Source organism: Hyperolius riggenbachi, chromosome 3 (assembly GCF_040937935.1).
Source record: "Hyperolius riggenbachi isolate aHypRig1 chromosome 3, aHypRig1.pri, whole genome shotgun sequence".
NCBI classification, from domain to species: Eukaryota; Metazoa; Chordata; class Amphibia; order Anura; family Hyperoliidae; genus Hyperolius; species Hyperolius riggenbachi.
In genome coordinates, this window is record NC_090648.1 from 332647207 (window position 1) to 332661171 (window position 13965).

At 43.1% G+C, this 13965-nt stretch overlaps 1 protein-coding gene across 3 annotated transcripts in view; it reads right to left on the reverse strand.

The window, feature by feature from the left end:
* OTOGL (otogelin like) overlaps nt 1-13965 on the reverse strand; it is a 197941-nt gene that overhangs the window by 106387 nt on the left and 77589 nt on the right. For all 3 annotated transcript variants that reach the window (XM_068276877.1, XM_068276876.1, XM_068276878.1), the window contains exons 23-25: nt 7645-7807; nt 7455-7562; nt 6664-6802 (exon numbers count right to left, since the gene is read on the reverse strand). In XM_068276877.1, coding sequence (XP_068132978.1) covers nt 6664-6802; nt 7455-7562; nt 7645-7807 — 410 coding nt within the window. The remainder of the gene's footprint in view (nt 1-6663; nt 6803-7454; nt 7563-7644; nt 7808-13965) is intronic.

Below are 13965 nucleotides of genomic sequence, written 5' to 3' on the forward strand. Positions count from 1 at the left end.
CAGCGGGGGAGAGGAATCAGTGATCGGGCACTGTAGCCCGATTCACTGATTGCCTGGCTAACGAACCGCGGGCCGGGAGCGCGCATGGTTCCTGGACGTAGTTTCTACGTCCAGGAACCAAAATAGGTTAATGTGAGAAATCTTTCATGAACATGAATTTTTAATCAGAGCAGAATAGAACACAATTGTTTACAGTGCACATTCAAACAGTGTAAACGTCACATGCAGCAAGAGGCGGTAAGGGGGTAATACTCTTATTAAAAAGATATACACCTACTTCCATAAACCTTCTTCTTTACTCTGCCACTTTACACTATAGAGGTCATTGTAAGCAATACAAATATGCCCAGCCCCTAATGCACCACAACGCACACTCATATGACCCTGCAGCAAAGTGCACCAACGGGGTCATATGCATAATGGTACCCCCCCATCCCCGTACACACCTCTCAACGCCCCTCGCCCAGTGATGTACTCTATGCTGGATAGGAAGTACGTCACTGGGATTCCTGGGTTTCCCAGTAATATTCCCTTTGTTCCGCGCATGCACACCGCACTGCCAGCAGGTTTAAATTGCACCACTTCCGCCACTGCTGCGTCGCCGACGGTAACGTGCCGCGGACTTTATGCAGCAAGTCAGCCAATCAGGCACTTCCAGCACAAGGCGACGCGACACTGTAAATATGCTAGGCCCCATCGCCTTGCATTGCTGTTACATTAACCTGCGGTAAAACAGGGTAACACAACGCAGCTTTGCAAGAGTAAGACAAGTTTAAAAGAGGCCTCAAAGTACCAGTCAAAAAAATTCTGATGTAATCACTGCTTTGCATGTAGGGGGAGAGTATTATTATTCTTGAATAATTTGTATAAAAGGTATTACTTTGTAAGCCAGCACCATAATAACATTTCACACTGAACAATATTCAGCAGGATACTGAGAAATGGGGTAAAGAAAATCCATACAACTGAAAAGACCGCAGAACAGGAACTGAGGAGAGCGATAGTCACAAAAGCTTGGAGGTGACTGAAAAGTCTCATATGTCTTTCCCTTTCAGTTTTCTCTCCACAGCTTACTCATTCTTCTGACTAGTTTCTAAACAACAGTGTCATTTACCCTGAACTCTGCTGCCTCTTATCAATATGCATACAAGATGGGAGCATGAAGGGGACAACATCAAGTGACCAGGCTTATGTTTTTGGTGCGACCAGGTACTCCACTACTTAAAGGGAACCTAAACTGAGAAGGATATGGATTTTTCCTTTTAAAATAATACCAGTTCCCTGACTCTCCTGCTGATCCTGTGTCTCTAATACTCTTAGCCACAGCCCCTGCACAGGCATGCAGATCAGGTGCTCTAACTGAAGTCAGACTGGATTAGCTGCATGCTTGTTTCTGGTGTGACTCAGCCACTCCTGCAACCAATAGGCAAGCAGAGCTGCCAGGCAACTGGTATTGCTTAAAAGGAAACATCCATATTCCTCACAGTTAAGGTTCCCTTTAAAGCAAACCACTCCATAGTGGATAGCTCAAAAACACACTATGGGCCAGTGCACACCAAAAACCTCTAGCAGATCCGCAATTTTCAGTGCGATTCTAGGCATGTTTTCTAAACATGCCTAGCGTTTTTTCTGGAGCGTTTTTGTGTAGCAGATTTCATATATTGTTACAGTAAAGCTGTTACTGAACAGCTTCTGTAACAAAAACGTCTGGAAAACCGCTCTGATCTAGCGTTTATCAGAGCGCTTTTCCACTTTGCTATACTTTAACATTGAGGCAGAAATGCCTCAAAAACCTACAAAATGCTGCAGCCCCCGAGTTTGCGTTTGTGGAAGAAACAAACCGCTCTGTTGTGCACCAGCCCATTGAAATACATTAGCAAAGCGGTTTTCTATCCCCAAGTGTTTTTAAAAACGCTTATGAACCGCTCTGGTGTGCACCAGCCCTATGTGGGTAATCTCTACAGTTTAGTGTGCAAGATCACTACCTTGTTGCTTGGAGTGTCAGTCTCTGTGTCTCTGCAGAGAGATCTTGTCTTGCTAGTACTTTAGCAATGTACACACTTTAAAATTTCCTCAGCTGAAACAATCATTCCTGATAATTTCAAGAGTTTATAGGTGTCCCCTGATGCTGCTTGCTTCAACCTCAGCATCCTAATGGAACAGATTTGCCAAACTGATTGTTTCTGCCGGGGACTTCCTTGAGGCAGGGGACACACTTGTCTTTCAGTTCTCTGCACACATTTTTCTGCAGGTGTATTCTGCACACCATGTGCGTGTGTAAGCAGAAAAATGCATGTTTTTTTTCACAGCAGCTAATGCAATCGATAGAGAAAAAGCAAATGGTGTGCAGAATTATACTGCAGACTGTTAGGGCTTTTTGTATGCAAAAAGAAACACATTCAAGCATGAAATAGCCCACTGATTAATATGCTTTCTCAGTTGAATTGTGTTTTTCTGTGCAGAAAACATGCACAAAAACAGACAAATGTGACCCTTGCCTCAAAGTAATATGTAACACAAAATGACATTTTTGTTTTAAAACGTTAAACACATCAAATACGCTAATAGATAACAGAAAAAGACTGTTATATTGTCTCTGGAAGGCTTTGCTGAAGCTAATTACTTTGGCGGTTGCTGGACAAATGATCAAATTGTCTTGTAATTAAGTAATTGCAGAGCAAATAAAGTACTGAAAGTTCTCTATTAAAGTGAACCTGAGGAATTAGAAGTTTGAATCATTAAACCTTCCAGTAAATTAAACACCAGTCATATATTTTTCCCATTAGTTTTATGCCACGTTTAATGCTTTACACCAGAGATTAAATTTGCGTTTCATAACACTTTAAAGTTCACCCAGCAGAGCACTGGCTCATCCTACCTTCTCCAGAATATAAACTATGCTGTACAATTTGAGATCTGTACAGGTCAAAACCACAGACCATAAATCATACCTAATTGTTTTGGATGACAGCTCACCAAAATATGAATGACCGTTTAGCCAGGAAGCAGTGCTTTCTTATCAGTTTAATGTTTGCAGAAAGGAGATAAAGTTCCATCCTTTGAAAGGAGAATGGAAGTAATGTAAACAGGAAGTTACTGTATCATCTCCCAATTGTTTCTGCTCTGGGTTTTCAGCAGTGCTTACATGGAAGGAAGCGAGCTTAGACCTGTGAAATGCGTTGCCTGTGCAAAAATAAAATGTTCTTTTTCCCTATGAGAATGTCCTTATTGAGGTAAGCCACCTCATTTATCGTTTGTACTGTTGTTTTTAACTCAGTTTTATAAACCACTTGGCGCTTCTTTAGCCTCATTGTCTCCCCATTATAGGTACCTTTCCTGAAATGCAAATGCTGAAGCTGAGGACTAGCAGCACATAGATGAAATAGCAGGGGCATAACTAGAGGGGAGCAGCCCTTGCGATCGCAGGGGGCCCCAATTACTAACCTTAATTCCTTTAATACAGGGGACTATACTTCAGATCAGGTGTTTCTGTGGCTCCACTTGTTATGGGTGTGAGGATCATTATGGCCACACTTGTTTTATTGACTTGTCTTATGACCCTTGTGAGATGGGCTCCTAGCATGGGCGTAGCAATCACCCCTGGGACCCGTGCCATCGCAAGGGGGCCCAGAGGATTTGGGGGAACCTCCTCCATCTCCCCAATGGCAAGTGCAGCCAATTAGCAAAAAAAAAAAACCTTCCCATTCACTAACAAAAACTGTGTGCAGGAGCATGTGTCATTTTTTTCCTGCTTACAGACACTGCTTCACAGCAGAACACTCTCTGTTGCCACTCTCCGGCCCCTAATCACGTAGCCCGCATGGTGTTTAGGGACCAAGGGGGCCCCATGATATCATTTTTGCAGGGGGGCCCTATTAAGTCTAGTTATGCCCCTGGTCCCTAGGCTGTGAAGGGCACTAAGGAGAGTAAAGGGAAGGGGTGTGAATACTGGGGGGGGGCATCAAAAGTTTGCTGGGGGGACCTGTGAGTTGTAGTTACACCAATGTAAAATAGATTATGTATAACTCAGATTACACCTAAAGATAATTGATGAATTGGTCCCTGTTATATTTAAAAACATTATGAAGTCACTGACTGATTTCTCTTGGAGGCATTTTAGGGTCTTCAAAACATCAATATAACTTTTATAAGAGATAAATACAGTATTCATCCTTCCCCATCCTACTTATCATGTCTGCTATTGCAAGATGCTTCAATATATGTCTATGCAAAATAAATGAACTCAGAAATGATAATGTAATTATCTTAATCAGCACAAAACTATTTTGCAAAGAGAACCTTCACTCATCACCTAGCAATAAGTCCACTTACACTTTAACTATTTACCATTACAAGAGGCCTACAAAATAAGTTTGGATTCAAGCCTTTTCAATGCCTCTTTTGCTGCCGGCACAAAAGCAAGAACATCTATTCAGTACCTCCTTTCACTAGCATTGGATTATCGCTAATCCTGCTATTTTCAGATACTGTATATAGCTAAGGTTTTAACTGGCGCATATAGAATGTCTATCATTAAAATTGAAAATGTTCTGAAAGGCACTGCTCACTCATCACAGTTTACAATTTCAGCAGCAAATTCACTATTGAATTGTTAATGCGTTATGCCTTTCTTCCCTTAATCACGTAGGTTTCCACGCATGACTTTTTTACCTTAAGAAAATGAGAGTCTGATTGCGCATGGTGGGAAAAAAATGGCTCCTTTATTCCATTGCATTGTTTGAGCCATTTGATCCGAGCATTATTTTTTTATTAAGCAGCAATGATTGAGGTGTTCTGACATTTCAATTACTCGTAGCACGGCTGCATGTTGGCAGAGGTGCAAGCTAATAAGAGGCCAAGATTAAGCCTGCATTTTTGTGCATTGTTCGGGTTGGAAAATGGCGTCATAGCTATTCTGAAGAGAGAATAGTCCTGCTTTTAGAGGGGATACTGAAATGATCTCATCTAGGCACAACACCTGACTTCTTATCTATTTAATTACTTCATAAGACAAGTGATCCTTCATAATCCCATGTCCTGCCGGGATAATTAAAATAGCCTTTTACAAATCCCTCACTTCCAAGGTTACATTTTTCTTAAGTTTACCAAAGAACCGTCAGACGCACCGGTATAAAATTATAACAGATATTAACATCAAACATTCTCTATTTTAAGTTGTATTGAATTTGAGAATAAAATGTCTGCAAAAGAGCCACCAACAGGTTTATTTCCTTATTTCCTGTTTTTAGAATTATTCGTTTTTGTAGTAAAACATGGATGTTGCAGTAAAAAGAAGTAGAGGACTATCTCAGTAATGGGGACACTGACAGAAATAAAAAGTCCCAGATATTTCTAATCCCTTTTTAACCTCCCTGGTGGTATGATTATTTCTGCATTTTAGGGTCTAAAAGCGGTGCAATTTTTTTCCATGCTTTTAGACCCCCAAAAATAATGCTGCTAGAGAGATCTGTAGCAGCCCAGCACTAACTCACCTCCCTGGGATCCAGCGCTGCACTTCTCCTTCTGTTATCTAGGTGGCGCTGTAACCCTATAGTGAGATTGCCGCCTGTTGTCATGACGACAAATAGCAATCTCGCCAGAGGGAAGCAGAGACTCAGAAGACAGGAAGGAGAATGGCTGCCAACGTCTGAATACCGTGGAAGGTGAGTTGAAATGCACACAGCACATAATGGTTTGTATAGACCTCCGAGTGGCTACCAAAAGTCAGGCTCGGGGTCAGGGCCGGCGCTACCATAGAGGCAAAGGAGGCAGCTGCCCCAGGGCCCCAGAGCTTGTAGGGGCCCCCAGTGGCTACAAGAGGAAAAAAAATTCAAATCGGCCTTATAGTTTTTGAGAAAATCGATTTTAAAGTTTCAAAAGAAAAAAAAAAAGACACATTTAAAAACCTGCCGACTTTAATGGTTAATAGCAAATCCACTTTAAATGCTAGAAACCCTAAATTTGCAGGATATGTTAAGGAGATCATTAGTAATAAGAGGAACAAACAATTTTTCAAAAAGACCTTATCGTTTTTGAGAAAATCGATTTTAAGGTTTCGAAGGAAAAAAGTATACTTTTAAATAAATGTCACTTTTAGTAGCAAACCTAACGGTAGTGTAATTTTACATGCATCAAACGAAAGCGCAATAAATTTCCTGACGGGGTTTCCAGGGGGTCTATACGCAGCTGCAGCGCTTTGGCCAGGGATCGCTATACAGCCGCAATATGGCTGTATGAAGATCCCTGGCATTTTTTCCTATTTTCCCCCCAAAAAAATTATGTTTAGAGTGTGGGAATTTAAAAAAAAAATTATGTGGGGTCCCCCCTCCTGAAACTTTTTAACCCCTTGTCCCCCATGCAGGCTGGGATAGCCAGAAAGTGGAGCTCCGACCGATTGGGACTTCACACCCTGACTATACCAGCTGCAAAAAAGGTCCCCTAATGCCGATTTTTGTTCCGGGGTATATGTTGGGGGGGCCTCCCAGGTTTATTTTGCCCTGGGGCTCCATTGTTGCTTAAACCGGCCCTGTTCGGGGTTACCCCTCTGAGCTTCGGTTTTCTGCCCTGAGCCTAAAGCAAGAAAGAATTTATGCATATTAATAGATTGTATTAAATATCGATTTGGATTTCTTGCCCACTGGTTCAATTAGATTTTAATCTTACCTTTACTAAATAAGCCTGACAGTCGCTGACATAGTCATATTCCAAGCCATCGAAGGTGTAATAGTGGCGATCGCCATACACGGTACACACAGATGGGCAGGGGTAAAAGGTGCAGTTAAATATCCCTCTTTTACAAACACTAAAAGAAAAGACAGGCAGGTATTATTTTAATCCAGCGAGTAAATATTTAAAAAATATTTTAAATTCAACTAACAAAAACTAAAAAAAATCCTCTATAAAATGTCCTTCTACTAGGTTCTGAAACTTTAAGACTAATTGGTAACTTCTTTTGAAGTCAAAAGGCACAACAATATTCCAGGATTTATAAAGGATACTTATTCAGCCACCACCTCACCTCCACTGTAAATAACAATAAAAGTACAGCCATTTTATTAAAAAAAAAAAGTGCTAGTAAACTTTTTATTTCTGATAGTGAATATAGAAGTCAAAAAACATAGTTTTACTCTTCCATGCACCCAGACAGACAAGCAAGGTCCAACTACACCGGAAGTCTGGGAAACACCCCCTCCCATTAGTTTGAGTTTTATTGCTACCCAGGGAATGGGAAATGCCTTCTATACTGCAGGGAATAGGAAGGAGAAAGAGTAGAACTGTGGTCAACTGACTACAGGATCCTCTGTAAAAAAAAAAAGGAAATACATTTTTTTTATAAAATGGTACGCCTCTTACATTTTATGGCGTAGGCAGGGGGAGTGGTGGGAAGGCTGAACAGTGTGTAATTTATGAATACTGAAATCAAACGTTTACAGTAGAGGTTCAGAATAACTTACCATGTATAGCAAGGTGTAGTTATGACCTCTCCAGATAAGTATTCCCAATCTTTCCATGTGCATGGACAACTGTCAGGCACATAACATTTTCCTTTATGCTCTGCCATACTGAAAAATAACAGTAATATACAGTCAAACATGGGAACATGCGAACACACAGAAATGATCATTACACTTACTACTTACTTACCCTGGTGGACATATACATCCACTGGCACATGGCGGAGATGGGACACATGTGAAATTCATAGCTAGGTTAGCGCATGTAACTTCACAGTTTACACCAGAGGACGGTAACCCGACAACAGGATTCCTACAATCGAAATATATTTTTCCTTCTGGGCAAGTTTGACCTTTAATATAAAATAATTGAATAATAAATGGCATGTTTATGAACTTTGTTACTATTGCAAGTAGGATAACATTTCCACTATAGTAAATTATAAGACTATTATGGCTGACAGAGGAGATCAATACATTTCTGAGACAAGAGACACACATACACCATTCCCTTTGAAATTATTTGTAAACTAAAAGAACAATCTTGCTCATACATGATATCTGAATAGGGGTTGGTACTATATAAAAATGTAATCTATTATACAAAAAAAAATTACTAAGCGGTGCATGCATATACATGAGCTGCCCTATGGCTTGTACCCACGTCGCGTTTTTGAGCACGATTCTTCTGACAACTGGCAATTTTGTGAGTGCTGATCAATCATTTCCACAATCCCACGACATGGATATAAGTGTGTGATTATGCAAACAATGCTTTGTGATGCGTGCCGATAATGACCGTCTTGGTGGATTGGATCTTTAACCACTTGAGGACCGCCCCCAGCCGATGGGCGGCGGCAAAGTCCGGGCCCAAACGACCGCAATACGCCCATCGGCGGGGGCGGCTGCGGGAGTGGCTATGCGGCGATCGCGTCATTCGTGACGCGATCAGCCGCCGGGGACTGGCTCCGCCCACCGCTCGTAGTAACCGGCCGGCCGTTCGGAAGCGCCGGCGGGTTACTAGCACCCGGATCGCCGCTGCACATATGTATAATAGGCTTTGTAATGTATACAAAGCCTATTATACTGGCTGCCTCCTGCCCTGGTGGTCCCAGTGTCCGAGGGACCACCAGGGCAGGCTGCAGCCACCCTAGTCTGCACCCAAGCACACTGATTTCCCCCCCCCTGCCCCCTGATCGCCCACAGCACCCCTCAGACCCCCCCTGCCCACCCCCCAGACCACTGTTTGCACCCAGTCACCCCCCTAATCACCCATCAATCACTCCCTGTCACTATCTGTCAACGCTATTTTTTTTTTTATCCCCCCCCTGCCCACTGCCCCCTCCTGATCACCCCCCACCCCTCAGATTCTCCCCAGACCCCCCCCAGACCCCCCCCCCCCCGTGTACTATATGCATCTATCCCCCCTGATCACCTGTCAATCACCTGTCAATCACCTGTCAATCACCCGTCAATCACCCCCTGTCACTGCCACCCATCAATCAGCCCCTAACCTGCCCCTTGCGGGCAATCTGATCACCCCCCCACACCAATAGATCGCCCGCAGATCCGACATCAGATCACCTCCCAAATCCATTGTTTACATCTATTCTCTCCTCTAAACACCCACTAATTACCCATCAATCACCCATCAATCACCCCCTATCACCACCTGTCACTGTTACCCATCAGATTAGACCCTAATCTACCCCTTGCGGGCACCCAATCACCCGCCCACATGCTCAGATTGCCCTCAGACCCCCCCTTATCAATTCGCCAGTGCAATATTTACATCTGTTATTCCCTGTAATAACCCACTGATCACCTGTCAATCACCTATCAATCACCCCCTGTCACTGCCACCCATCAATCACCCCCTGTCACTGCCACCCATCAATCAGCCCCTAACCTGCCCCTTTGCGGGCAATCTGATCACCCACCCACACCAATAGATCGCCCGCAGATCCGACATCAGATCACCTCCCAAGTGCAGTGTATACATCTCTTCTCTCCTCTAAACACCCACTAATTACCCATCAATCACCCCCTATCACCACCTGTCACTGTTACCCATCAGATTAGACCCTAATCTGCCCCTTGCGGGCACCCAATCACCCGCCCACACGCTCAGATTGCCCTCAGACCCCCCCCCCCTTATCAATTCGCCAGTGCAATATTTACATCTGTTATTCCCTGTAATAACCCACTGATCACCTGTCAATCACCTATCAATCACCCCCTGTCACTGCCACCCATCAATCACCCCCTGTCACTGCCACCCATCAATCAGCCCCTAACCTGCCCCTTGCGGGCAATCTGATCACCCACCCACACCAATAGATCGCCCGCAGATCCGACATCAGATCACCTCCCAAGTGCAGTGTTTACCTCTCTTCTCTCCTCTAAACACCCACTAATTACCCATCAATCACCCCCTATCACCACCTGTCACTGTTACCCATCAGATTAGACCCTAATCTGCCCCTTGCGGGCACCCAATCACCCGCCCACACGCTCAGATTGCCCTCAGACCCCCCCTTATCAATTCACCAGTGCAATATTTACATCTGTTATTCCCTGTAATAACCCACTGATCACCTGTCAATCACCTATCAATCACCCCCTGTCACTGCCACCCATCAATCACCCCCTGTCACTGCCACCCATCAATCACCCCCTGTCACTGCCACCCATCAATCAGCCCCTAACCTGCCCCTTGCGGGCAATCTGATCACCCACCCACACCAATAGATCGCCCGCAGATCCGACATCAGATCACCTCCCAAGTGCAGTGTTTACATCTCTTCACTCCTCTAAACACCCACTAATTACCCATCAATCACCCCCTATCACCACCTGTCACGGTTACCCATCAGATTAGACCCTAATCTGCCCCTTGCGGGCACCCAATCACCCGCCCACACCTCAGAACGTCCTCAGACCCCAGCCCTGATCACCTCGCTAGTGCATTGCTTGCATCTATTTCCCCCCTCTAATCACACCTTGAGACACCCATCAATCACCTCCTGTCACCCCCTAGCACACCTACCCATCAGATCAGGCCCTAATTTGCCCTGTGTGGGCTCCTGATCACTCGGCCAAACCCTCAGATCCCCCTCAGACCCCCTTCCGATCACCTCCCCAGTGCATTGATTGCATCTATTTTCCCCTCTAACCGCCCCCTGAGACACCCATCAATCACCTCCTGTCACCCCCCTAGCACTCCTATCCATCAGATCAGGCCCAAAACATCCTGTCATCTAAGAGGCCACCCTGCTTATGAAAGGTTCCACAAAATTTGCCCCCTCATAGACCACCTGTCATCAAAATTTGCAGATGCTTATACCCCTGAACAGTCATTTTGAGAAATTTGGTTTCCAGACTACTCACAGTTTTGGGCCCGTAAAATGCCAGGGCAGTATAGGAACCCCACAATGGACCCCATTTTAGAAAGAAGACACCCCAAGGTATTCTGTTAGGTGTATGATGAGTTCATAGAAGATTTTATTTTTTGTCAAAAGTTAGCGGAAATTGGATTTTTATTGTTTTTTTCACAAAGTGTCATTTTTCACTAACTTGTGACAAAAAATAAAATCTTCTATGAACTCACCATACCCCTAACGGAATACCTTGGGGTGTCTTCTTTCTAAAATGGGGTCACTTGTGGGGTTCCTATACTGCCCTGGCATTTTAGGGGCCCTAAACCGTGAGGAGTAGTCTAGAAAACAAATGCCTCAAAATGACCTGTGAATAGGACGTTGGGCCCCTTAGCGCACCTAGGCTGCAAAAAAGTGTCACACATGTGGTATCGCCATACTCAGGAGAAGTAGTATAATGTGTTTTGTGGTGTATTTTTACACATACCCATGCTGGGTGGGAGAAATCTCTCTGTAAATGGACAATTGTGTGTAAAAAAAATCAAAAATGTGTCATTTACAGAGATATTTCTCCCACCCAGCATGGTTATATGTAAAAATACACCACAAAACACATTATACTACTTCTTCTGAGTACGGCGATACCACATGTGTGACACTTTTTTGCAGCCTAACTGTGCTAAGGGGCCCAAAGTCCAATGAGTACCTTTAGGATTTCACAGGTCATTTTGAGACATTTGGGTTCAAGACTACTCCTCACGGTTTAGGGCCCCTAAAATGCCAGGGCAGTATAGGAACCCCACAAGTGACCCCATTTTAGAAAGAAGACACCCAAGGTATTCTGTTAGGTGTATGATGAGTTCATAGAAGATTTTATTTTTTGTCACAAGTTAGCGGAAATTGATATGTATTGTTTTTTTTTTCACAAAGTGTCATTTTCCGCTAACTTGTGACAAAAAAAAAAATCTTCTATGAACTCACCATACTCCTAACAGAATACCTTGGGGTGTCTTCTTTCTAAAATGGGGTCACTTGTGGGGTTCCTATACTGCCCTGGCATTTTAGGGGCCCTAAACCGTGAGCAGTAGTCTAGAATCCAAATGCCTCAAAATGACCTGTGAATAGGACGTTAGGCCCCTTAGCGCACCTAGGTTGCAAAAAAGTGTCACACATGTGGTATCGCCGTACTCAGAAGAAGTAGTATATTGTGTTTTGGGGTGTATTTTTACACATACCCATGCTGGGTGGGAGAAATCTCTCTGTAAATGGACAATTGTGTGTAAAAAAAATCAAACAATTGTCATTTACAGAGATATTTCTCCCACCCAGCATGGGTATGTGTAAAAATACACCTTAAAACACATTATACTACTTCTCCTGAGTACGGCGGTACCACATGTGTGGCACTTTTTTGCACCCTAAGTGCGCTAAGAGGCCCAAAGTCCAATGAGTACCTTTAGGATTTCACAGGTCAATTTGCGACATTTGGTTTCAAGACTACTCCTCACGGTTTAGGGCCCCTAAAATGCCAGGGCAGTATAGGAACCCCACAAATGACCCCATTTTAGAAAGAAGACACCCCAAGGTATTCCGTTAGGAGTATGGTGAGTTCATAGAAGATTTTATTTTTTGTCACAAGTTAGCGGAAAATGACACTTTGTGAAAAAAAACAATTAAAATCAATTTCCGGTAACTTGTGACAAAAAAAAAAAATCTTCTATGAACTCACCATCCTCCTAACGGAATACCTTGGGGTGTCTTCTTTCTAAAATGGGGTAATTTGTGGGGTTCCTATACTGTCCTGGCATTTTAGGGGCCCTAAACCGTGAGGAGTAGTCTTGAAACGAAATTTCTCAAAATGACCTGTGAAATCCTAAAGGTACTCATTGAACTTTGGGCCCCTTAGCGCAGTTAGGGTGCAAAAAAGTGCCACACATGTGGTATCGCCGTACTCAGGAGAAGTAGTATAATGTGTTTTGGGGTGTATTTTTACACATACCCATGCTGAGTGGGAGAAATATCTCTATAAATAGACAATTGTGTGTAAAAAAAATTAAACAATTGTCATTTACGGAGATATTTCTCCCACCCAGCATGGGTATGTGTAAAAATACACCCCAAAACACATTATACTACTTCTCCTGAGTACGGCAATACCACATGTGTGGCACTTTTTTGCAGCCTAACTGCGCTAAGGGGCCAAAAGTCCAATGAGCATCTTTAGGCTTTACAGGGGTGCTTACAATTAGGCACCCCCCAAAATGCCAGGACAGTGAACACACCCCACAAATGACCCCATTTTGGAAAGTAGACACTTCAAGGTATTCAGAGAGGAGCATAGTGAGTCTGTGGCAGATTTCATTTTTTTTTGTCGCAAGTTAGAAGAAATGGAAACTTTTTTTTTTTCTTTTTTTTGTCAGAAAGTGTCATTTTCCGCTAACTTGTGACAAAAAATAAAATCTTCTATGAACTCACCATGCCTCTCACTGAATACTTTGGGATGTCTTCTTTCCAAAATGGGGTCATTTGGGGGGTATTTGTACTATCCTGGAATTTTAGCCCCTCATGAAACCTGACAGGTGCGCAGAAAAGTCAGAGATGCTTGAAAATGGGAAAATTCACTTTTGGCACCATAGTTTGTAAACGCTATAACTTTTACCCAATCCAATAAATATACGCTGAATGGTTTTTTTTTTATCAAAGACATGTAGCAGAATAACTTTCGCGCTCAAATGTATAGGAAATTTTACTTTATTTGAAAAATGTCAGCACAGCAAGTTAAAAAAGTCATTTTTTTGCCAAAATTCATGTCTTTTTTGATGAATATAATAAAAACTAAAACTCGCAGCAGCAATCAAATAGCAGCAAAAGAAAGCTGTATTAGTGACAAGAAAAGGAGGTAAAATTCATTTAGGTGGTAGGTTGTATGACCGAGCAATAAACCGTGAAATCTGCAGTGGTCTGAATGGAGAAAAAGGCTCTGGTCCTTAAGGGGCGAAAAGACTGTGGTCCTGAAGTGGTTAAAGAGGAACTCGCGTTAAAATAAAGTAATAAAAAAAGTGCTTCATTTTTACAATAATTATTTATAAATGATTTAGTGAGTGTTTTCCCATTGTAAAATCGTTCCTCTCCCT